We start from the raw sequence: 26,157 nt of genomic DNA, 5'->3' as shown, positions 1-26,157 counted from the left end.
ATATTAAAAGCATACATTACCTTTGTCAGAAATGTAAAACAATTATAAAATAGAAATTGTTAACAAGGGAATAAAGATAAGGGGAATATTAAAACTAGGGGATGCACGAAGGGGTGCACAAACGCCTGCTGGCTTGGCGCTTTTAACGGATCAGTTCCGTGAGCGATGATGTCGGGGGAGGGGCGGGTCCCTCAGACCTTTTATTCTTTTCAAATTCATCATCTCTTCCCAGTTTCAGCGCTGTTCTTTTCTTTTTTTCAATTTTTTTTGTCTTTTTTACCTCAGATGTGAACAGGTGATTTCCAGATAGTGGCCAGCTCTCCCCCTCACATCTGCTTGTTCAAGACCTCTCATGATCTTTAAAGACCTCTATCATATCCTCCCTCAGCTGTCTCTTCTCCAAGCTGAAAAGCCCTAACGTCTTCAGACTTTCCTCATAGGGGAGCTGTTCCATCCCCTTTATCATTTTGGTTGCCCTTCTTTGTACCTTTTCCATTGCAACTATATCTTTCTTGAGATGCGGCGACCAAAATTGTACACAGTATTCAAGATGCAGTCTCACCATGGAGTGATACAGAGGCATTATGTCATTTTCCATTTTATTAACCATTTCCTTCCTAATAATTCTTAACATTGTTTGCTTTTTTGACTGCTGCAGCAACACTGAGCAGACAATTTTAAAGTGTTATCTACTATGATGCATAGATCTTTTTCCTGTGTGGTAGATCCTAATATGGAACCTAACATTGTGTAACTACAGCAAGGGTTATTTCCTAGCGTGTAGCAGATGGACTCAAGAACAGTGGGTATAGTGTACTCCTGCTAGCAGTTGGAGATGGATCAGATTTCAATCTGACGTCAGCCCCTAGTACATAGACCCCTGCAGGAAGTGCAGCTCTTCAGTATTTTCTATCTCCATAGCAATTAGGGACTATCTGCACGCTCTCACAGCGTTAGAACCAAATTCAAAGAAGAAAAACAAAATTTTAAAGAAAAAACCTACCTGAAGACGAGCCCTGCTCTCCTGCGGTGATACCCTCGGGTCCCTCCCCCAGTTGAGATTCCCGAGGTGATTTCCGTGGTTCCTCGGAGGTAAGCCTCGGTCCGGCGGCCAAATCACGGCGAGGACCTAGCCTCCGATCTTCGAGCGTGGCTGAGAGGCAGCGGGTGCACCCTCGAGCGCGGCGGTGAAGGTATTTGCCCTCTCCCCCCGCAGCTGGAGACCACCCGGGACGAAACCGGGAAGCGCCGAAGACGAGGTAAGGTAGAAATCTTCTGCTTGAATCCGGAGGATTGAGGAAGAGTACAGGTCATTGGCCGGGACCAGTGCCACCGGGTTGATCCGCCCTAGCAGGGCCAGGCCCCGGCTATTTCCAAGGGTCTACCCACATGGAGTCCCTCCCAGGCGGTCGCCATATTGCCCGCGTGCTCGCCGTCGCCATCTTGGCCCTATTCGCCGTGCTGTTTGCCGTTCGGCCCAAACGCACAAAACCGAGCTAGGCGCACAAAGCACTTGTGTGCATAGACTTACACACACAGAAAACCTTGTGCGCATAAGTTGCACGCACAGAGCTGGGCGCATATATACGGCTGGACGCACAGCTGCGCGCACAACTCGCACGCTCATCTTAAGCGCACCGGAGCGCATAAGAGTTTACGCGCCGACAGCCATGGCACCACCAGAATCAAGGACAAAAGCTCAAGGCCTCTGCCCAGCATGCCACATCAGAGCCGCACAAAGCGAGGAGGCCGACGCCTTGTGCATGCAGTGTGAGGAGGCGCTGGGAGATCCAGTTCAGGGCCAGTCCCACCCAGGGCCGAGTACTAGCTCCTCAGGGAGTACTCCGGACCTAGCAGATCCCAGTGGGACCTCCCCACAGATGGGGACCCTCAGGAACCAGCGCCCCTCAGCTTAGATCTAGCGTCAATCTCATGGGTGAAGTTCTTCAAGGGGATTCACGCCTTTGTTCAAATGCAAACTGAACCTCCAGCTGGTCAGCCACAATCTCCGCCGGAGGACCCTCAGGCCCCAGGTCCTTCAAGACCCAGGCACAGGCTTCCACTACCCAGAAGCCTCACCTATGGGGACTCGGACATCTCTTAAGAGGAAGCTGAGCCCCTAGAAGAGGGGGAGCTCCCCCCTGGGACAGAGCCTCACTGAACCATGAGACGCTTATTCACAAAGGACGAGCTCCTGGACCTGGTCACCCAATGCCTGACGGAGCTCGCTATCCCAGGCCCAGGTACTTCAGGGGAACCTAAACCGAACCCCCTACTTGGAGGGACTTTGTCAGACTTATCGCCATTTCCCTCTGTTACAAGCGGCACAACAGCTGATTGACCTGGAATGGAATGCCCCGGAGTCCACATTCAAAGGGGGACGAGCTTTGGCAGCCATGTACCCCCTGGACCCGGCGACCAAAGATCTTCTTGCATGCCCAAGAGTTGATGCCATGGTCTGCGCAGTCTCTAAACGCACAACTATCCCAGTAGAGGGAGGAGCAGCGCTCAAGGATGCACACGACCGGCATCTGGAATCCATCCTCAAACAGTCATTTGACGTAGCCGCTATGTCTCTATAAATTGCGGCCTGCTGCACAGTGGTGACACATGCCTGCTTTTCCCAAACCAGGAACAACACCCTGGGAGAAGACATGGAACCAGCAGTATCATTCCTCGCAGACGCTGTCTCCGACCTAGTGCGTACAGCAGCCAGAGGAGTGTCATCTACGGTGGCGGCCAGAAGGCAACTCTGGCTCCAAAGCTGGTCGGCCGACGCATCTTCCAAAACGCGCCTCGCAAGGATGCCCTTCAAAGGATCCCTCCTGTTTGGCAGCGAACTAGAGAAATTAGCCGACAAATGGGGCGATTCCCCAGTGCCGCGCCTGCCTGAGGATAAAACGAAGAGAAACCAGCGACTCTTCCCCAGGCCCTCCAGGGGCAGAAGTTCACAAGCGCTTCAATCCTTACAGGAACAACTATCAAGCGCCCCGCCCTATGAGCAGGAACCAGTCCTTTCGGAACAAGCACAACAAGGGGGGTACCAGCTCGGGTACAGGCCCCAGCCGCACCCCACAATGAGATTCAGCCGACTCGTCCAAGGGAAGAAGCATTGGGGGCAGACTAGCCCTATTCTACCGCAGATGGGTCGAGATAACTTCGGACAAGTGGGTCCTAACCATCATTCAGGATGAGTACTACCTGGATTTTCTACGTACCCCTCTGGACAAGTTCGTGGAGTCCCCCTGCCACGACCTCTTCAAGAGGTCGTGGCAGGGGGGCTACACTCGAGGCCATAACTCCAATGCCTCTACAAGAAATAAATACTGGACATTATTCCATCTATTTTATCGTCCCAAAGAAAGAGGGAACATTCAGGCCCCTCCTGGACCTCAAGTCGGTCAACCGCCACCTGAAGATTCCCCGCTTCCGCATGGAAACCCTGCGATCCGTAATAAGGGCGATACAACCGGGAGAGTTTCTCACATCCCTAGATCTTTCAGAGGCCTACCTACACATCCCAATTCACCAGGAACACCAGCGCTACCTACGCTTCAAAGTCCTGAACCATCACTACAATTGCGGGCACTACCTTTCGGGTTAGCCACAGCACCCCTGATGTTCACCAAGGTAATAGTAGTGGTGGCAGCAACAATGAGGAAGGAAGCCTCGTCCACCCTTACCTAGATGACTGGCTGATCAGGGCAAAGTCACCAGAGGAAAGCCACCAAGCAACCAGCAGAGTCATATCTCTACTGGAGAGCCTAGGATGGGTGATCAACACAAACAAAAGTTTCCTACAACCCTCACAGACGCTGGAATACCTAGGAGTCCGATTCGACACCAAAGAAGACAAGGTCAGCCTGACCCCCACAAGGAGATTAAAACTGTGGAACCGGCTACAGACCTTGCTGAACGATCCTCGTCCCACAGCATGGGATTACCTGCAAGTCCTCGGGCTGATGGCATCTACACTGGAAGTTGTGCCATGGGCTCGAGCCCACATGAGGCCCCTACAGTACTCACGTCTATCACGATGGAACCCACAATCCCAGAACTACACCGTACGTCTATCGCTCCCGGGCAGAGTCCGGAACCAGCTATGGTGGTGGCTGCAGGCCAATCACATGAGCCGAGGATCAAGACTATCCTCTCCAACCTGGACCCTAAACACAGATGCAAGTCTATGAGGATGGGTAGCACACTGCGAGGAGTTAACCGCCCAAGGGCAGTAACGCAGAAGAGGCGTGATGGAACATCAATCGCCTAGAAGCACGGGCAGTCAGACTAGCCTGTCTGCGGTTCGCTCACAGACTCCGAAACAAAGCGGTCAGAGTAATGTCAGACAACACCACAACAGTGGCCTACATCAACCGACAGGGGGAAACCAGAAGCCAACAAGTGTCCCTAGAAATAGACCCCTGATGGCGTGGGCGGAAGCAAATCTCCAGGAGATCTCCGCCGTCCACATCATCGGGAAAGACAACATCATGGCGGACTTTCTCAGCAGGGAAAGTCTAGATCCAAGAGAATGGAGGCTGTCGCCCGCAGGCTTCCAAATGATATTGAATCGGTGGGGGACACTGGACATGGACCTTCTGGCAAACAGATCCAACTCCCAAGTGTGCAGATACTTCAGCTGCAGGCAGGAACCGCAGTCCCAAGGGATCGATGACCTGGTACAGACCTGCCACCGGGAACCCTGCTATACGCCTTCCCGCCGTGGCCCCTATTGGGCGCAATCATTCATAAGATACAACTACACAGTGGACTAGTTCTTCTGGTGGCTCCAGACTGGCCAAGAAGACCCTGGTACGCAGACATGAGAAGGCTGCTGGCAGGGAACCCCCTACCCCTGCCTCCACACAGGGACCTGCTACAACAAGATCCGATCTTCCACGAAGACCCAGCTCAATTCTCTCTTATGGTCTGGCCCTTGAGAGGGCCCGCCTGAGAGAGAGCGGATACTCGGGGGCTGTAATCGACACCCTCCTCCGAGCACGCAAGTTCTCCACATCCTTAACGTACGTAAGGATTTGGAGAGTATTTGAAGCCTGGTGCGAAGACCACAACATCAAGCCACGCTCATTTAAAGTTCCCGTGATCCTGGAATTCCTACAGAACAGCCTAGAGAAGGGACTGTCCCTCAACTCCATCAAGGTACAGGTTGCCGCACTGTCATGCTACGGCTCCAAGAGCAAGGGCGACAGCATAGCCTTTCACCCAGACATGTCATGCTTCCTAAAAGGAGTCAAACACATTCGTCCACCATTAAAGTGGCCGATACCTCTGTGGAATCTCATTCTCGTCTTGGACTTCTAGCAGGAACTGCCTTCATACCCCTCCGAGGACTGTCCCTCCGCCTGTTAACCTTAAAGATGGTGTTCTTGCTGGCAGTTTGCTCAGCCCGCTGCATCTTGGAACTACAAGCACTGTCCTGCTGTTAGCCATTCCTCAGGTTCACCCCGGGAGCCATCCAACTACGCACGGTTCCCTCCTTCCTCCCCAAAGTGGTCTCTCACTTCCACCTTAACCAGACCATCTTGCTACCAACGATGGATGACTTGAAGAATTCGGAAGAAGCCCGTAGTCTACGCCACCTCAATATAGGCAGATGCCTGTCCAGATACCTGGAAATGTCAGAACCCGTACAAAAAACGGACCACCTTTTCGTCCTTCACAGCGGAAAGAGACAAGGGGAAGTGGCCTCGCGGGCAAGCATTGCCCGCTGGATCAAGGAAGTCATCAATGCGGCCTACGTAGAAGCTGGCAAGCCCCCACCTCTACAGGTCAAGGACCATTCTACCAGAGCCCAGGCAGTATCCTGGGCAGAAACTAGAATACTGTCGCCTGCCGAGATCTGCAGGGCAGCGACATGGTCCTCCATCCATACCTTCTCCAGATTCTACCGTCTGGATGTTCAGACTCGGGAGGACACGGCATTCGCAAGGACAATTCTAAGTGGGTCACGGGCAGCCTCCCACCCGGTGCGGGAATAGCTTTTATACATCCCATTGGTCCTGAGTTCCATCTGCTACATGCTAGGAAGGAGAAATTACTTACCTGATAATTTCGTTTTCCTTAGTGTAGACAGATGGACTTAGCATCCCACCCTTGGCTGCCGTTACGCATGGTCTTTCAAATGATTCAAGGGTAAGCCACGTTTTCATTTAACTAGGGCATCCACCCTGCTGGGTGTCGACGCATTCCGGTTGAGTACAGTGGCGGTCTCCAGCTATAGTCAATCAACCAGTTCAAGTTTAACCAAGTTATGAAGTTATTCAAGTTAATCAAATTATTAAGTTAATCAATCAGTCAGTCACACATATATCCACAATGCTTTTCGAGGAGAATACTGAAGAGCTGCACTTCCTGCAGGGGTATATGTACTAGGAGCTGACGTCAGATTGAAATCTGATCCGTCTCCAACTGCTAGCAGGAATACACTATACCCATTGGTCCTGAGTCCATCTGTCTACACTAAGGAAAACGAAATTATCAGGTAAGTAATTTCTCCATTTTTCCCTATTTGCAACAGCTAGTGCAGTTAGTGTAGCTGGGTTCAAAAAAGGTTTAGATAAGTTCTTGGAGGAGAAGTCCACTAACTGCTATTAATCAAGTTTCCTTAGGTAATAGCCCCTGCTAATAATTGCATCAGTAGCATGTGATGATTTTGGTGTTTGGGTACTTGCCAGGTTCTTGTGGCCTGGTTTGGCCTCTGTTGGAAACAGGATCCTGGGCTTGATGGACCCTTGTTCTGACCCAGTATGGCGAGTTCTTATGTTCCATCTTGGGCCTCTGGGGAGAGGTAGGATAAATATGAGAGCAAATAAATACATAAAATATTTCACATGTATCAATATATGCCTGCCTACGGATCTGATCAACACAACAGCACTCTGTTCTACTTAGGTTTGTAGTAGTGGGAATGGCTAAACAGGAAACATTTTTAGTAACTTTAAATATCATCATACAAGTAACATAGAAACATAGAAATGACGGCAGAAGAAGACCAAATGGCCCATCCAGTTTGCCCAGCAAGCTTCACACATTTTTCTCTCTCATACTTATCTGTTTCTCTTAGCTCTTGGTTCTATTTCCCTTCCACCCCCACCTTTAATGTAGAGAGCAGTGATGGAGCTGCATCCAAGTGAAATATCTAGCTTGATTAGTTAGGGGTAGTAGCCGCCGCAATAAGCAAGCTACACCCATGCTTATTTGTTTTACCCAGACTATGTTATACAGCCCTTATTGGTTGTTTTTCTTCTCCCATGCTGTTGAAGCAGAGAGCTATGCTGGATATGCATCGAAAGTGAAGTATCAGGCACATTTGGTTTGGGGTAGTAACCGCCGTAACAAGCCAGCTACTCCCCGCTTTGTGAGTGCGAACCCTCTTTTCTTCTCCCCTGCCGAGTGAAGCAGTAATCTGAAGAGAGGGTGCTTAAATTCATAAATTGAAGCAATAATTGTATTTTCTAAAAGCATTTTAATAGTATTTCATAAAATATTTCAATTTTCTACTTATTTTCTTATAGCCTACTCACCTGACAGACTTTAATCAGGTTCAGACTATTCAGTATTCAAACAGTGAAGACAAGGACAGAAAAGGAATGTTGCAGCTCAAAATAGCAGGTGCACCTGAGGTAAGACATAACTGTGGACATGAACTTCATAACAGTAAAGGAGCATTGTACCAATTTTGTGCACTTACCAAAGATTTATTTATTTTATTTATTTTTTATATACAGACATTCGATCTGAGATATCACATCGATTTATATTCAGGTACTGTAGGTATAGGTATACTGTAGGTATAGGTGTAGGTGTAGAGTCCAACAGGATAAAGATCATACAAGAGACTAAATGCTCAGTAGAATCTATATGGGTAGAAATCCCATGTGTGTTGGGTAAGAGTATAGTAATAGGAGTATACTTCCGTCCACCTGGACAAAATGATCAGACAGATGATGAAATGCTAAGAGAAATCAGGGAAGCAAATCAATTTGGCAGTGCAATAATAATGGGAGATTTCAATTACCCCAATATTGACTGGGTAAATGTAACATCAGGACGTGCTATAGAGACATTAAGTTCCTGGATGTAATAAATGATTGCTTCATGGAGCAATTGGTTCCGGAACCAAAAAGAGAGGGAGCTATTTTAGATTTAATTCTTAGTGGAATGCAGGATTTGGTGAGAGAGGTATCGGTGGTGGGGCTACTTGGCAACAGTGATCATAACATGATCAAATTTAAACTAATAGCTCTAACACTAAACTTTCAAAAGGGAAACTTTGATAAAATGAGGAAAATTGAAAAAAATTGAAAGGTGCAGTTGCAAAGGTTAAAAGTGTTCAACAGGCTTGGACATTGTTTAAAAATACAATCCTAGAGGCGCAGTCCATATGTATTCCACGCATTAAGAAAGGTGGAAGGAAGACTAAACAATTACAGTCATGGTTAAAAAGTGAGGTGAAAGAGGCTATTTTAGCCAAAAAAAAAAATCCTTCAAAAATTGGATGAAGGATCCATCAGAAGAAAATAGGATAAAACATAAGCATTGTCAAGTTAAGTGTAAAACATTGATAAGACAGGTGAAGAGAGAATTTGAAATGAAGTTGGCCATAGAGGCAAAAACTCATAGGGGTAGATTTTTAAAAAGTGCGCCTTCTCGTACTTTTGTTGGCGCACCAGGCGCCAACAAAAGTATGCTGGATTTTAGTAGATAGCCGCGCGTATCTGCTAAAATCCAGGATCGGCGTGCGCAAGGCTGCCGATTTTGTGCAGCCGGCGCGCGCCAAGCCGCGCAGCCTGCCTCCGTTCCCTCCAAGGCCGCTCCGAAATCGGAGCGGCCTCGGAGGGAACTCGCTTTCGCCCCCCTCACCTTCCCCTCCCTTCCTCTATCTAACCCACCCCCGGCCCTATCTAAACCCCCCCCCCCCTACCTTTGTCGGGGGATTTACACCTCCCGGAGGGAGAAGTAAATCCCCGCGCGCCAGCTGGCTGCTAGCGCGCCGAGATGCGACCTGGGGGCGGTTCTGGAGGGCGAGGCCACGCCTCCGGGCCCGCCCCCGAAACTCTGCGCCGATCGGCCCCGCCCCCGACATGCCCCCGACACGCCCCCCTCGAAAAACCCCGGGACTTACGCGAGTCCCGGGGCTCTGCGCGCGCCGGCAGGCCTATGGAAAATAGGCGCGCCGGCACGCAAGGCCCTGCTCGCGTAAATCTGGGCGGATTTACCCGAGCAGGGCTCTTAAAATCCGCCCCATAATAAAAACTTTTTAAAATATAACCAAAGCAAGAAACCTGTGAGGGAGTTGGTTGGACCATTAGATGACCGAGGGGTTAAAGGGGCTCTTAGGGAAGATAAGGCCATTGCAGAAATACTAAATGAATTCTTTGCTTCTGTGTTTACTAATGAGGATGTTGGGGAGATACCAGTTCCGGAGATGGTTTTCAGGGGTGATGAGTCAGACGAACTGAACGAAATCACTGTGAACTTGGAAGATGTAGTAGGCCAGATTGACAAACTAAAGAGTAGCAAATCACCTGGACCAGATGGTATGCATCCTAGGGTACTGAAGGAACTCAAAAATGAAATTTCTGATCTATTAGTTAAAATTTGTAACATCATTAAAATCATCCATTGTACCTGAAGACTGGAGGGTGGCCAATGTAACCCCAATATTTAAAAAAGGCTCCAGGGGCAGTCCGGTAACTATAGACCAATGAGCCTAACTTCAGTGCCGGGAAAAATAGTGGAAACTATTCTCAAGATCAAAATCGTAGAGCATATAGAAAGACATGATTTAATGGAACACAGTCAACATGGATTTACCCAAGGGAAGTCTTGCCTAACAAATCTGCTTCATTTTTTTGAAGGGGTTAATAAACATGTGGATAAAGGTGAACTGGTAGATATAGTGTATTTGGATGTTCAGAAGGCGTTTGACAAAGTCCCTCATGAGAGGCTTCTACGAAAACTAAAATGTCATGGGATAGGAGGCGATATCCTTTCATGGATTACAAACTGGTTAAAAGACAGGAAACAGAGGTAGGATTAAATGTTCAATTTTCTCAGTGGAAAAGGGTAAACAGTGGAGTGCCTCAGAGATCTGTACTTGGACTGGAGCTTTTCAATATATATATAAATGATCTGGAAAGGAATACGACGAGTGAGGTTATCAAATTTGCGGATGATACAAAATTATTCAGAGTAATTAAATCACAAGCAGACTGTAATACATTACAGGAGGACCTTGCAAGACTGGAAGATTGGGCATCCAAATGGCAGGTGAAATTTAATGTGGACAAGTGCAAGGTGTTGCATATAGGGAAAAATAACCCTTGCTGTAGTTACACAATGTTAGGTTCTATATTAGGAGCTACCACCCAGGAAAAAGATCTAGGCATCATAGTGGATAATACTTTAAAATAGTCAGCTCATTGTGCTGCAGCAGTCAAAAAAGCAAACAGAATGTTAGGAATTATTAGGAAGGGAATGGTTAATAAAACGTAAAATGTCATAATGCCTCTATATCGCTCCATGGTGAGACTGCACCTTGAATACTATGTACAATTCTGGTCGCCACATCTCAAAAAATATATAGTTGTGATGGAGAAGGTATAGAGAAGGGCAACCAAAATGATAAAGGGGATGGAACAGCTCCCCTGTGAGGAAAGGCTGAAGAGGTTAGGGCTGTTCAGCTTGGAGAAGAGACTGCTGAGGGGGGATATGATAGAGGTCTTTAAGATCATGAGAGGTCTTGAACGAGTAGATGTGACTCGGTTATTTACACTGTCGAATAATAGAAGGACTAGGGGGCATTCCATGAAGTTAGCAAGTAGCACATTTAAGACTAATCGGAGAAAATTCTTTTTCACTCAACGCACAATAAAGCTCTGGAATTTGTTGCCAGAGGATGTGTTTAGTGCAGTTAGTGTAGCTGGGTTCAAAAGTTCTTGGAGGATAACTTGGATAAGTTCTTGGAGGAAAAAGCCATTAACGGCTATTAATCAAGTTTACTTAGGGAATGGCACTGATATTAATTGCATCAGTAGCATGGGATCTTCTTAGTGTTTGGATAATTGCCAGGTTCTTGTGGCCTGGTTTGGCCTCTGTTGGAAACAGGATGCTGGGCTTGATGGACCCTTGGTCTGACCCAGCATGGCAATTTCTTATGTTCTTATGTTCTTATTTCCCTATCCCCAGAGGGCTTGCATTCTAAGTTTTGTACTTGAGGTAATGGAGGGTAAAGTGACTTGCACAAGGTCACAAGGTGGGACAGCAGGACTTGAACCCTGGACTCCTGGTTCGTAGCCCACTGCTCTAACCACTAGGCTATTCTTCCTCTACTGAAAACTATTATTTAAGTACACAACTTGCAGTATGCTATTTAATGTAAAAAGCCTTACTGTTTACCATATTTTTCGCTGTATAAGACGCACTTTTTTTTTCCCCAAAAGTGCGGGGAAAATGTCTGTGCGTCTTACGGAGCGAATATAAAAAAAATTAACTACAACCCCCCCACCCTCCTGACCAACCCAAGACCTGCTCCCGGACCCCCACTAGACCACCATGGGGTCCGGGAGCGATCTCCTGCACTTGGGCCATCGGCTGCCAGTAATCAAAATGGCGCTGATGGCCCCTTGCCTTTACTATGTCACAGGGGCCGACCATTGGCACCTGTAGCCCCTTTGACATCATAAGGGCAATAGGCTGTCGGCGCCATTTTGATTATTGGCAGCCAACGGCCCAAGTGCAGATCGCTCCTGGACCTCCGCTGGACCACCAGGGACTTTTGGCAGGTCTTGGGGGGGTCAGGGTGGGGGGTTGTAGTTAATTAAATTTAAAGGGTTGGGATGGGATTTTTTTGGGGGGGGGGGGGGGGGATTTCCCACAGAAAGAGAATAAGTTTTCTGATCTGGGGAGTGGACCGAAATGGCCCTCCCCAGACCCGAAAACAGAAATGGGGACAAAAAAATTTTTATGCACTCCCCTAATTTGGTCCATAAGACGCACAGATGCTAGGAAAAGAGCCGGTTTAGCACACCATTTTTTTTTTTTTTTTTTTTTTAATTTCCGCCCTCTAAATCCTAGGTGCTTCTAATGGTCAGGTGAGTCTTATGGACCAAAAAATACGGTAATTGTTACCTGGTTCGAAATCTATGTGAGTTGACTATATGTTGTAGATTTTAAACATAGATGCAGAGATTCTCCTAGGCCAAGCAGGATGGTAGTCGTCACATGTGGGTGACATCAGATGGAGCCTGGCACAGAAAAGTTTCCACTTTCATCTCTTCTTTTCCGCGGTGCAATAGCCTTGCAGTTGTGGAGCTCCAAACCCTTGAAAGCATTTTGCTGAGATTTTTGGGGTTTTTCTGTCACGTCCCCCTTCGCATTCCGTTCCTCCAATAGGTACCTGTTACTTTTGCAGTCGGGTTTTTCGCGGTCGATTCCTGACTGCTGCCTTGGGTTCCCGTTTGTTATCAACCACATGTTGGCCTCTTTTTTTTGATGGTTTCATCAGGTTTTGGAAGGTGCCCCCAGTACCCAAGGACCATGTCCATCACGGATCCGCATGAGGTGTGCATCCTCTGCCTGGGGATGATCCCAAAAAACAACACGCAAGCCGATCCAATGCAGCAGATACTCCAACAAACTAGAAGTGGATCAGTGTCAGAAGATTTTATTAATGATGTGATAGATTGCCCTACTCAGGCCAAGTTTCGCCCATAAACAGGGGCTGCTTCAGGGGCTACATCAATATTGAAATAAATAAATAGTACATAATTAAAAAAATAATATACATAAAAAGTCACATGTATAAATAACTTAAAAATATATAAGATTAAAATAACACATATAAAAGAAATACACACACATGTATTTTTATCACATACAAAATAGACCAGACTGACATTTGAAAAACAAAATTGCTTTTAGTGCATAAAAGCAAATAAGAACATAAGAAATTGCCATGCTGGGTCAGACCAAGGGTCCATTAAGCTCAGCATCCCGTCTCCAACAGAGGCCAAACCAGGTCACAAGAACCTGGCAATTACCCAAACACTAAGAAGATCCCATGCCACTGATGCAATTAATAGCAGTGGCTATTCCCTAAGTAAATTTAATTAGTAGCCGTTAATGGACTTCTCCTCCAAGAACGTATCCAAACCTTTTTGGAACCCAGCTACACTAACTGCACTAACCACATCCTCTGGCAACAAATTCCAGATGGTGTAGTAATACCTATATCATTCAGAGTTCAGAAAATAGTTGTAGCCAGTAATTCCAGTAATTCTTTTTCAGGAGAGTAGTGCACAACTCCAACTCCTCTCTAATATGATCAAGCAAAAAAAATAAAAAAAAATAAAATAAAATAATAAATAAATAAATAAATATATTATATATATATATATATATATATATATATATATATATATATATATATATATATATATATATATTCTTTTTTTTTAAATGCAGAGCTCCAAAACATTGCATTCAGATAAAATGTTTGTATTGTGATTTTTTGATTCTGTGGTTGTACTGTCAGTATTTAGGCATTATAGGGCCATTCTTTAACATTAAAATCTCTGTTGCATCATTAAAGACATGTAGCTCATATATATATTCAGCGCTGAGATCTACTGTTTGGAGGCAAAGTCCAGGAGGCAGTGGCACAGCTGAAGGACCACCATGATACAATTCAGCAGCTGTCTGCTTGTACCTTGGAAGGGCCTTCCTCAGCCAGGAAATCCTGCAGGCAGGGTTCTTGGAAACCCTTTAAAGGCAGAGAAAATATTATCCGCCAGCCGCTCAACTCGCCTGCTTCGCACCAGTTCCAGCGGTCGTCCCCTCCAACAGTGGGTGCCTAGACCTCAGTTGGCTCCCCAGCAGGTCCCAACCATGCACTTTTGACTGGCAGCGAGGGAGCGTAAGTCAGCTGGCTGTACCCCTGGTGTTGGATACTCCAGTTGGCGGTAGGCTCCTCAACTTTACCCGTTCGCCAGGGGTACCGTCTGTACTTCAGCCGGCTCCCAGAGACCTCTCCCCCATGTCCATTGTGAGGGTCATCCACCCATTTGGTCATTCTTCAAACACAACTCTCTGTCCTCCTTTAGCGGGCGTGGTGGATCCGGTCCCCCTCTCTCAGCAGGGCCAAGGGTTCAATTAGAGGTATTTCCTCATTCCAAAGTGGCTTTAGGGTGTTGAACAAGTTTCTTGTAAGAGAAAAATTCAAGATGGTCTCTCAGCACGCTGATCCCGCTTCTCTAGAGAGGAGACTGGCTTTGTTCCCTCGACCTCGAGGAGGCGTACGGACATATTGCAATTGTCCCCAGCCACCAGAAGTACCTCTGCTTTGAGGTGGGGCCTGCGCATTGCCAGTACAAAGTGCTGCCCTTTGGGCTGGCATCACGCCCCCGCATCTTCACCAAATGGTTGGCGATGGTGGTCGCCTACCTCAGGAGTCGCTCGGTCCATAGGTTTCCATACCTGGACGACTGGCTGGTTAGGAGCCTTGCAAACTCTGGCCTTGATTGTACAGACCCTGCATGCGGTGGGGTTCATCATAAATTTCAATGTCTCTTCTCTGTCCATCCCCACAGCTGGACTTCATCAGAGCCAGGCTGGACATGAGGCAAGCAAAAGCTTTTCTGCCTTAAGATGGGCGATTGCCCTCACCTCCCTGGCTACCCTTGTCCGAAGCAGCCGGGAGGGTACTAGTCCGCCTTCTGCTCTGTCTATTGGGACATATGGCAGCCTGTGTCCATGTCACTCCATTGGCCCGCCTCCGCATGTGGAGCCACCAGTGGGCCTTGCACTCCCAGTGGCGGCAAGCATCTCAGGATCTAGGCGCTCCGGTCACTATTATGGACCCTCTGAGATTATCTCTAGCCTGGTGGGAGGCTCTTCCCAACCTGGAACGAGGAATCCCCTTCCAGCCCACTCCGCCCCAGGTGACTCACCACTGACGCTTTCCCCCAGGGATGTGGGGCCCCATACGAATGGGCTGCGCACGCAAGGCCACTGGACTGCCGCCGAAGCCCGCTGTCAGATGAACTTTCTGGAGCTTCGGGCAATACGGTATGCTCTGTGGGCGTACAGGGATCAGTTGTCGTCCAAGGCAGTTCTGATCCAGACGGACAACCAGTTTGCGATGTGGTACATCAACAAACAGGGCAGGAAGGGCTCATTTCCTAGCGTGTAGCAGATGGACTCGAAAACAGGTGGGTATAGTGTGCTCGTGCTAGCAGTTGGAGACGGATCTGACGTCAGCACGGGTACATATACCCCCGCAGGAAGTGCAGCAATTCAGTAATTTCCGTCTCCAAAGCAGTTTGGAGCTACCTCACGCTCGCTGAGCGTTTTTCCAAATTCTAACGACTAAATTCATAAAATACACCTACTGAAGACGAGCCCCGCACTCCTGCGGTGATACCATTCGGTCCCTCCCCCAGTTGAGTTTCCCGAGGTGATTTCCGTGGTCCCCTCAGAGGTAAGAGCCTCGGTCCCGTGGCCGACTCACGGCAGGGACCTAGCCCCCGAGTGAGAAGGGCTCGGGTGCGGCATAGAGGCAGACGTGGTCCCGGCGTGGACTTGGCCCCTGAGCGAGACCAGTGCACTTCCTTGAGCGCGGCGGTGACGGTACTCGCCCTCTCCCCCCGCAGCCGGAGACCGCCCGGGTCGCAGCTGGGATGCGCCGAAGACAAGGGTAAGGCGTACATCTTTACTTGTTGGTCTCCGAGGAAGCGAGGATTAGCAGAGTCTGCCTACGTGGCAACCCGCCAAGGGGGTCGCCATTTTGCCTGCCTGCTCGCCTTCTGCCCTGGTTTGTCAGCCATGCAATAGGCGCCCGTTGCTAACCGCCCTTTGCTGGGCGCCCGTTGCTGGGCGCCCATTGCTGGGCGCCCGTTGCTGGGCGCCCGTTGCTGGGCGCACGTTGATACGCGCAAGTTGGTAGGCGCACATCTTCGCGTATATTACAAAGCGCAGACTCCAGCTGAGTTCACAGACGAGATGGAGCGTTAGAGAGCCCATGCGTCAGCGGAGCCGGCACCTCCAGAATCAGGCATAAGCCTCTGCTCTGCATGCAACCTCAGGGCCACTCAGAGCGAGGAAGCAGACTCCCTGTGTGCCCAATGTGAAGAGGCCTTGGGAGTTCCAGGCCAGGACCGGTCGCAGCCCAGCGTACTTGCCAGTTCCTCAGGGAACACCCCGGACCTAGCAGGCAGCGGTGAGCTGCCAGGGAACCCGAGAGACCTGGTGCCCCTATGGTCAGATCCTGCTTCGCTCTCCTGGGTGGAATTATTCAAGGGGATTCATGCCTTTGTCACAATGCAGTCCGCTCCCCGAACGGGTCCATACGTACCGAATGACCCGGCCCCTGGACCCTCAAGGCCTAGGCACGGCCACTCACCACCCGGAAGCCCCACTTATGGGGATTCAGATTGCTCTGAGGAAGATGAGCCCCCCGAGGAGGGAGGACTTCCCTCGGGGATTGAACCTTATCGGACCATGAGGCGTTTATTTCTGAAATTGGATCTCCCAGGCCTGATCTCACAATGCCTGTCGGAACTGGCTCTCCCGGGCCAATTCACCCCAGGGGAACCTAGAATGAACCCCCTGTTGGAGGGCCTGCGCCAAACGACTCACCATTTTCCCCTCCTATGAGCAGCACAGCAGCTAATCTATCTGGAATGGAATGCGCCGGAGGCCTAATTCAAAGGGGGTCGGGCCTTGGCTGGCATGTACCCCTTAGACCCGGCAACCAAGGATATGCTGGCGTGCCCCCAGGTAGATGCCATAGTTAGCGCAATTGTGAAGCGCACCACCATTCCGGTGGAAGGGGGGATGGCCCTCAAGGATATACATGACCGGCGCATGGACGCCTTTCTGAAACACGCATTTGAGGTGGCAGCCATGTCCCTACGAATTGCGACCTGCTGCACCGTGGTGACGCTTTCCTGTTTATCACAGGCTAGGAACAACACCCCGGGAGAAGAGATGGAATCAGCTCTCTCGTTCCTCACTGACGCAGCCTCTGACCTAGTCCGTACGGCAGCCAAGGGAGTGTCATCTTCAGTGGCAGCCAGGAGACAGCTCTGGCTACGTAATTGGTCAGCCGACTCCTCCTCCAAGACATGTCTCACTAAAATGCCCTTTAAGGGATCCCTCCTGTTCGGCAGCGACCTCGAGAAACTGGCCAATAAATGGGGCGCCTCTCCATTACTCCGTCTACCAGAAGACAGGTCACGGTGGAGCCAGCGTCCCTTTTCTAGACCATCCAGAGGTAGAAACTCTCAGCGCTTCAACCCTTACAGGACTTGCTACCAAGCACCTCGTTCGCAGGCCAGGAGCCAGTCCTTTCGGACTAAGCGCAATAAGAGGGGAACCGGCTCGGGTTCGGGTCCCGGCCGTACCCCACAATGACATTCAGCCGACCCATCCGGAGGTAGCAGCCATAGGGGGCAGGCTAACCCTCTTCTACTGCAGGTGGGTCGAGATTACATCGGACCAGTGGGTCCTCGCCATCATCCGAGAAGGGTATTACCTGGACTTTCTTCAGCTCCCGCCGGACAAGTTTGTGGAATCTCCTTGTTCACCCCTCAAGAGGACGGCATTAGAAGTTACCTTGCGGAGGCTCCTGTCCCTAAAAGCCATAATCCCAGTGCCTGCAGGGGAGATAAATTCTGGGCATTATTCCATTTATTTCATAGTGCCCAAGAAGGAGGGCACTTTCAGGCCCGTCCTGGACCTCAAGTCAGTCAACAGGCACCTACGGGTCCCCAGCTTTCGCATGGAAACTCTGCGGTCTGTCAAAAATTCAGTACAGCCAGGGGAGTTTCTCACATCCCTAGATCTGTCGGAAGCCTACTTGCATATCCCAATCCATCGGTATCACCAGTGCTATCTACGCTTCAAAGTCCTGAACAACACTTCCAGTTCCGAGCTTTATCCTTAGGGTTAGCCACCGCGCCTCGGACCTTTACCAAGGTCATAGTAGTAGTGGCGGGGTCACTCAGGAAGGAAGGAATCCTCGTCCATCCCTACCTGGACGATTGGCTGATCAGGGCAAAGTCACCGGAGGAAAGCCACCAGGCAACCAACAGAGTTATATCTCTTCTGGAAAGCCTAGGATGGGTAGTAAACTTGAACAAGAGTTCCCTACAGCCTTCTCAGTCGCTGGAATACCTAGGAGTCTGATTCGTCACCCAGGAAGACAAGGTCAGTCTGACCGCCAAGAGGAGATCAAAGCTTCAGAATCGTCTGCAGGCCCTGCTGAGCGCCACCCGGCCCACAGCTTGGGATTACCTACAGGTCCTCGGCCTTATGGCATCCACGCTGGAGGTGATACCATGGGCGCGGGCTCATATGAGACCATTACAACGCGCCCTCCTATCTCGATGGAGCCCACGATCACAGTACTACACCGTACACATACCTCTACCAGCCAGAGTGCGGAATCAGATATGGTGGTGGTTGCAGCCCAGCCACATGAGCCGGGGGTCAAGAATGTCCTCCCCAACCTGGACCCTGCTCACTACAGATGCCAGCCTGAATGGATGGGGAGCACACTGGGAAGAACTCACCGCCCAAGGGCAGTGGAACAGAGAAGAGTCGGGGTGGAACATCAACCGACTAGAGGCATTGGCAGTCAGGCTAGCGTGCCTGAAATTTGCCCACAGACTTCGAAACAGAGCAGTCAGAGTGATGTCGGACAACGCCACCATGGTGGCATACATCAACCGACAGGGCGGAACCAGAAGCCAACAGGTATCCCTAGAAATAGCCCCCCTGATGACTTGGGCGGAAGCAGATCTCCAGGACATCTCCGCCGTCCACATCGCTGGGAAGGACAGCACCACGGCAGACTTCCTCAGAAGAGAAAGCCTAAATCCAGGGGAATGGCAGCTGTCTCCCACTGCTTTCCAGATGATTGTGGATCAGTGGGGAACACTGGGCATGGACCTACTAGCGGACAGGTCCAACGCTCAAGTACCCAGATATTTCAGCCGCAGGCGGGATCCGCTCTCCCAGGGTATCGATGCCCTGTTACAGCCATGGCCTCAGGGGATCCTGCTATATGCCTTTCCTCCATGGCCCCTGCTGGGCGCCATTATACACAAGATTCAGAGGCACAGAGGCCTAGTTCCAGTGGCCCCGGACTGGCCAAGAAGACCCTGGTATGCAGACATGAGAAGACTACTGGCAGGGACTCCATTTCCCCTGCCTCCACACAGGGACCTGCTATGGCAAGGTCCCATCCTCCACGAGGATCCAGCTCAATTCTCTCTTAAGGTCTGGCCATTGAGAGGGCTAGACTGAAGAAAAGAGGATACTCGGGGTCGGTAATAGATACACTCCTCCGAGCACGCAAGTTCTCCACATCACTAACATATATAAGGATCTGGAGAGTAGTCGAAGCCTGGTGCGAAGCTCACAGCACCAATCCACATGCAAGATGGCCTTCTGAAGGGTCTGTCCCTCAATTCCATCAAGGTTCAAGTGGCAGCGCTATCCTGCTACGGTCCCCGGAGTTACGGCAACAGCATCGCCACACACCCAGACGTTTCACGTTTCCTGAAAGGAGTCAAACACATTCGCCCGCCACTGAAGTGGCCAGTGCCCCTGTGGAACCTCAACCTAGTTTTGGAATTTCTAGCGGGACACACCTTCAGACCACTTCGAGGCCTTTCCATCCGTTTGTTAACCTTGAAGATGGTGTTCCTGCTGGCCGTATGCTCAGCACGCCGCATCTCAGAGCTTCAAGCACTGTCCTGCCGTGATCCGTTTCTCAGAATCACTCCAGAGGCTATCCATCTTCGCACGGTTCCTTCCTTCTTACCCAAAGTAGTCTCACACTTCCACCTCAACCAAACCATATCCTTGGCTACCACGGAAGGTTTGAAGAAGTCAGAAGAAGGTCGAATACTACGCCATCTCGACATCGGCAGGCTGCTGTCCAGATACCTGGAAATGTCAGAAGCAGTACGAAAGACGGACCACCTGTTCGTCCTTCACAGCGGGAAGAAGCAAGGGGAAGCGGCCTCACGGGCAACCATCGCCCGCTGGATCAAAGAAGTTATCAAGGCAGCTTACGTAGAAGCGGGAAAACCACCGCTGCTACGGGTCAAGGCTCACTCTACCAGAGCGCAAGCGGCCTCTTGGGCAGAAACTAGGATGCTGTCGCCTGCAGAGATATGTAAAGCGGCAACGTGGTCCTCCCTCCATACCTTCTCCAGATTCTTCCGTCTGGACGTCCAGGCCAGGGAGGACACAGCATTTGCGAGGGGAATCCTGAACGGACCTTGGGTAGGCTCACGCCCAGACCGGGAGTAGCTTTTGTACATCCCACTTGTTTTGAGTCCATCTGCTACACGCTAGGAAATGTAGAGATTACTTACCTGATAATCTCGTTTTCCTTAGTGTATGCAGATGGACTCAGCATCCCGCCCGGCTGCCGGCATACATGGGGATTCACCGACTCACGGTAAGCCATGTTTCTTATAATAGGCCATCCATCCTGTCGGGTGTCGACCCCTTCCAGTTGAGAACACTGGCGGTCTCCAGCTACTATCAATCGGTCAGGGTAATCCTGTTCATTTAATCGATCGGTCAGCTACACATATATCCATACAGCTTTTGCAAGGAAGGTTACTGAATTGCTGCACTTCCTGCGGGGGTATATGTACCCGTGCTGACGTCAGATCCGTCTCCAACTGCTAGCACGAGCACACTATACCCACTTGTTTTGAGTCCATCTGCATACACTAAGGAAAACGAGATTATCAGGTAAGTAATCTCTACATTCTTCCTCTGCCAATAAGCGGTGCAGCTCTGGGACAGGGCCCCCTCGTGGATGTATCTGCGGGCAACCTACCTGCCAGGTCACCTCAATGTGTTGACAGACTGCCTCAGCCGGTCCTTCCAGCCTCCCGAGTGGTCTCTCAATCCAGCGTTGGCGGCTGATCTATTCCACCAGTAGGGTATGCCAGATATGGACCTATTTGCCTCCCCTCTCAACCACAAGGTGAGCAGATTCTGCTCCCTAGTACCAGGGAATGACTATCAGGCCTGCAATACCTTCTCCCTTCAATGGGGGCAGGACCTCCTGCATGCATACCCCCCTCTACAAACAAAAAACAAACTTTGAAATGTTTGCATGCTAATGCCAGAAGTTTAAGAAGTAAGATGAGAGAATTAGAATGTATAGCAGTGAATGATGACATAGACTTAATTGGCATTTCAGAGACATGGTGGAAGGAGGATAACCAATGGGACAGTGCTATCCCGGGGTGCAAATTTTATCGTAATGACAGAGAGGAGCACCTAGGAGGCGGTGTGGTGCTTTATGTACGGGATGGCATAGAGTCCAACAGGATAAACATCCTGCATGAGACTAGATAACCTGTCCCCAGATAACCCGGCCAATTTCCGCCCAATAGCTAATCTACCCTTCATCACAAAAATCTTGGAACGAGTTGCAAATAAACAACTAACAGAATACCTAAACAATAACAACATCCTCTCCCCATCGCAGTTCGGCTTCCGCAAATCTCGAAGCACGGAAACCCTCCTAATCTCATTAACGGACTCCATCTTACTGAATCTTGAAAAAAGACAGCCTTGTCTTCTCATCCTCCTAGACCTAACTGCAGCATTTGACACGGTAAATCATAACACTTTAATAGATCGTCTGTCAGACATTGGTATTAGAGATGTGGCCCTCAACTGGTTCAAATCATTCCTACAGAACAGACATTATAAAGTCAAGGTCAACAAGGAGGAATCTCAACCAGTCACCTGCAACTTGGGAGTCCCACAAGGATCTTCACTCTCACCAACCTTATTCAATATATACCTGCTCCCACTCTGCCAGCTCCTCCTCAACCTAAATCTCATCTACTACTTATACGCAGACGATGTTCAGATACTGATTCCAATTACCGAATCTCTCCAAAAAACTCTGGACTTCTGGAACTCATGCCAACAAGCCATCAACAACTTGCTCACAAGCCTCAATCTGATCCTCAATCAAAACAAAACAGAATACCTCCTGATCTCCCAAGACGAAACCTACACACACCCAATTACCAACCTGTCTTCTCAATTAATATTGTCACCACAAGTCAGAAATCTAGGAGTTATACTAGATAACCAAATGAACTACACATCTCTCATCAAGAACATCGTAAAGGATGGATTCTTCAAATTACAAGTCTTAAAAAGACTGAGACCTCTACTCCATTTTCAAGATTTCCGATTAGTTCTACAGGCAATCAATCTTACTAAAATAGATTACTGCAATTCACTCCTACTGGGCCTCCCTGCTAACGCCATAAAACCTCTTCAGATGTTGCAAAATGCTTCAGCAAGGATCTTAACCAAGACTAACAAAAGAGAACACATCTCACCCATTTTAAAAAGCCTACGCTGGCTTCCCGTCAAATTCAGAATACTCTTCAAAGTGCTCTCATCAATCCACAAGGCACTACATAACATTGCCCCACTCGAGCTCAAAATCCCTCTCAAACTCCACACCTCTACCAGACCAGTGAGACAAGCCTACAGAAACAACCTTCAGATTCCACCGATGAAGTCAGCATTAAGCAAAAGAGCCTTCTCTACAGCCGGACCCAAACTCTGGAACGCTCTCCCGTCAGACCTCAGATCAGTGCAATGCCCCACTACATTTAAAAAAAGACTTAACACCTGGTTATTCAACCAAGCTTTCTCATAATCATCAGTCTGCGGAACTTTCCTGCCAAGGATCCCTTCTTTGGTGTAACCCCCTAGAGAACTATATAAATCATCTCTAGTACTCTCTATTACCCCCCAAAGAATCTCTCAGGTCATCTATGAATCCTTGGCAGTCTAAAAATTAAATACCCAGTCTTATACCTATCACCTATTTCTTTAGCCTGCATTTGGCTCTGTAGCATTTACGTTATGTTATTAACCCCATATATCTGTATCCAAGTTCCTGCTACCTGTTCATTGTAAGACATTAACTTGTCAATGTTTCTGTTTAGAATGTATACCGAATTGATCAGTAACTCTGTTATTGGAAAGTCGGTATATAAAAGTGCTAAATAAATAAATAAATAAATGCACAATCGAAACTTTATGGGTAGAAATCCCTTGTGTGTTGGGGAAGCCTATAGTGATAGGAGTATACTACCGTCCACCTGGTCAAGATGATGAGACGGGCAGTGAAATGCTAAGAGAAATTAGGGAAGCTAACCAAATTGGTAGTGCAGTAATAATGGGAGATTTCAATCTCCCGGTGCAGGAAAGAGAATGAAGTTCCATTCAGAATTCAAATTTGTATTTATTATGTATTTAAATTCTGATAGTTCATTCAAAATGGCAATTCCTTCTGGTAAACAAAGAAGGTTTCTAAATACATGTATTTAGAAACCTTCTTTGTTTACCAGAAGGAGTTGCCGTTTTGAATGAACTATGAGAATTTAAATACATAATTAATACAAATTTGAATTCTGAATGGAACTTCATTCTCTTTCCTGCACCTGTTCATTTGAATACTTGCTTATGTGCAAGATTTGCTTCTGTTGACTTTTAGATTTCAATCTCCCCAATACTGACTGGGTGAATGCATCATCGGGGACATGCTAGCGAGATAAAGTTCCTGGATGGAATAAATGACAGCTTTATGGAGCAATTGGTTCAGTTACCGACAAGAGAGGGAGCGATTTTAGATCTAATTCTCAGTGCAGCACAGGTTTTGGTGAGAGAGATAACGGTGGTGGGGCCGCTTGGCAATAGTGATTATATGATCAAATTTGAATTAATGGCTGAAAGGGGGGACAGTAAGCAAATCCACAGCTCTCGTGCTAAACTTTCAAAAGGGAAACTTTGATAACATGAGAAAAATAGTTACAAAAAAACTGAAAGGAGCAGCTAGAAAGGTAAAAAGTGTGCAAGAGGCATGGTCATTGTTAAAAAAGACCATCCTGGAAGCACAGTCCAGATGTACTCCACATATTAAGAAAGGTAGAAAGAAGGCAAAACGATCACCGGCATGGTTAAAAGGGGAGGTGAAAGAAGCTATTTTAGCCAAAAGATCTTCATTCAAAAATTGGAAGAAGGATCCAACAGAAGAAAAATATGATAATGCATAAGCGTTACCAAGTGAAATGTAAGACATTGATAAGACAGGCTAAGAGAATTTGAAAACAAATTGGCCATAGAGGCAAAAACTCACAGTAAAAACTTTTTAAAATATATCCAATGCAGAAAGCCTGTGAGGGAGTAAGTTGGACCGTTAGATGATCGAGGGGTTAAAGGGGCAATTAGAGAAGATAAGGCCATCGTGGAAAGATTACAGATAGACTGAACCAAATCACGGTGAACCTAGAAGATGTGGTAGGCCTGATTGACAAACTGAAGAGTAGTAAATCACCTGGACCGGATGGTATGCACACCAGAGTTCTGAAGGAACTAAAAAATGAAATTTCAGACCTATTAGTAAAAATTTGTAACCTATCATTAAAATCATCCATTGTACCTGAAGACTAGAGGGTAGCTAATGTAACCCCAATATTTAAAAAGGGCTCCAGAGGCAATCCGGGAAACTACAGACCAGTTAGCCAGTGCCAGGAAAAATAGTAGAAAGTGTTCTAAATATCAAAATCACAGAACATATAGAAAGACATGGTTTAACATAGAAACATAGAAATGACGGCAGAAGAAGACCAAACGGCCCATCCAGTCTGCCCAGCAAGCTTCACAAAGTCAGCATGGCTTTACCCAAGGCAAGTCTTGCCTCACAAATCTGCTTCACTTTTTTGAAGGAGTTAATAAACATGTGGATAAAGGTGAACCGGTAGATGTGTATATTTGGATTTTCAGAAGGCGTTTGACAAAGTTCCTCATGAGAGGCTTCTAGGAAAAGTAAAGAGTCATGGGATAGGTGGTGATGTCCTTTTGTGGATTACAAACTGGCTAAAAATCAGGAAACAGAGTAGGATTAAATGGACAATATTCTCATTGGAAGGGAGTGGGCAGTGGAGTGCCTCAGGGATCTGTAGTGGGACTTGTACTTTTCAATATATTTATAAACGATCTGGAAAGAAATGTGATGAGTGAGGTAATCAAATTTGCAGATGATACAAAATTGTTCAGAGTAGTTAAATCACAAGCAGATTGTGATAAATTGCAGGAAGACCTTCTGAGACTGAAAAATTGGGCATCCAAATGACAGATGAAATTTTATGTGGATAAGTGCAAGGTGATGCATATAGGGAAAAATTACCCATGCTATAGTTACACAATGTTGGGTTCCATATTAGGAGCCACCACCCAAGAAATAGATCTGGGTGTCATAGTGGATAACACATTGAAATCATCGGTTTAGTGTGCTGTGGCAGTCAAGAAAGCAAACAGAATGTTGGTAATTATTAGAAAGGGAATGGTGAATAAAACAGAAAATGTCATAATACCTCTGATTCGCTCCATGGTGAGACCGCACCTTGAATACTGTGTACAATTCTGGTCGCCGCATCTCAAAAAAGATATAGTTGCGATGGAGAAGGTACAGAGAAGGGTGACCAAAATGATAAAGGGAGTGGAACAGCTCCCTTATGAGGAATGTCTAAAGAGGTAAGGACTTTTCAGCTTGGAGAAGAGACGACTGAGGGGGGATATGTTAGAGGTGTTTAAAATCATGAGAGGTCTAGAACAGGTTAATGTGAAACAGTTATTTACTCTTACGGATAATAGAAAGACTAGGGGGCACTTCATGAAGTTAGCATGTGGCACATTTAAAACATCTAAGAAGAGCTAATGTGGGGAGAACCAAAATGGCTGCCACACTGTGAGCACGGGAAACCTTCTCTCCTGAGGCTCTTTTTCTATTCAGCTTTTCTTATATTGAATTACCTTCGAAACTTACCTCTAAATGCTTATTCGAAAAGAAAAGCAAAAATTCGTGAGGTTTTTGCCTCCACTCCTGACGTTAGTTCCCGACAGCCGAGGATAGAGGAGATTTTTCGTTTAGCACAACAGACGCCGGAGAGCGTGGCCGCTGGCGTTGGAGGCGGAGAGCGGCCGCCCGACGCCATGGCCGGAGGCATCGTTAAGCCCCGGAGCACCAACGGTTCCTTCTCTGGTCTATAAGCCCCCGGAAGG

The 26,157-nt window shown here is 48.1% G+C and overlaps 1 protein-coding gene across 23 annotated transcripts in view; it reads left to right on the top strand.

The window, feature by feature from the left end:
* PTK2 (protein tyrosine kinase 2) overlaps positions 1-26,157 on the top strand; it is a 1,447,287-nt gene that overhangs the window by 515,227 nt on the left and 905,903 nt on the right. For 18 of the 23 annotated variants that reach the window (XM_029592091.1, XM_029592099.1, XM_029592089.1 and 15 more), the window contains one exon: positions 7,536-7,643. The exons of the other annotated variants lie outside the window; for them this stretch is intronic. In XM_029592091.1, coding sequence (XP_029447951.1) covers positions 7,536-7,643 — 108 coding nt within the window. The remainder of the gene's footprint in view (positions 1-7,535; positions 7,644-26,157) is intronic. 23 annotated transcript variants of the gene reach the window in all.

This window comes from Rhinatrema bivittatum, chromosome 2 (assembly GCF_901001135.1).
Source record: "Rhinatrema bivittatum chromosome 2, aRhiBiv1.1, whole genome shotgun sequence".
Lineage (NCBI taxonomy): Eukaryota > Metazoa > Chordata > Amphibia > Gymnophiona > Rhinatrematidae > Rhinatrema > Rhinatrema bivittatum.
This window is presented reverse-complemented; position numbering and strand designations above follow the sequence as displayed.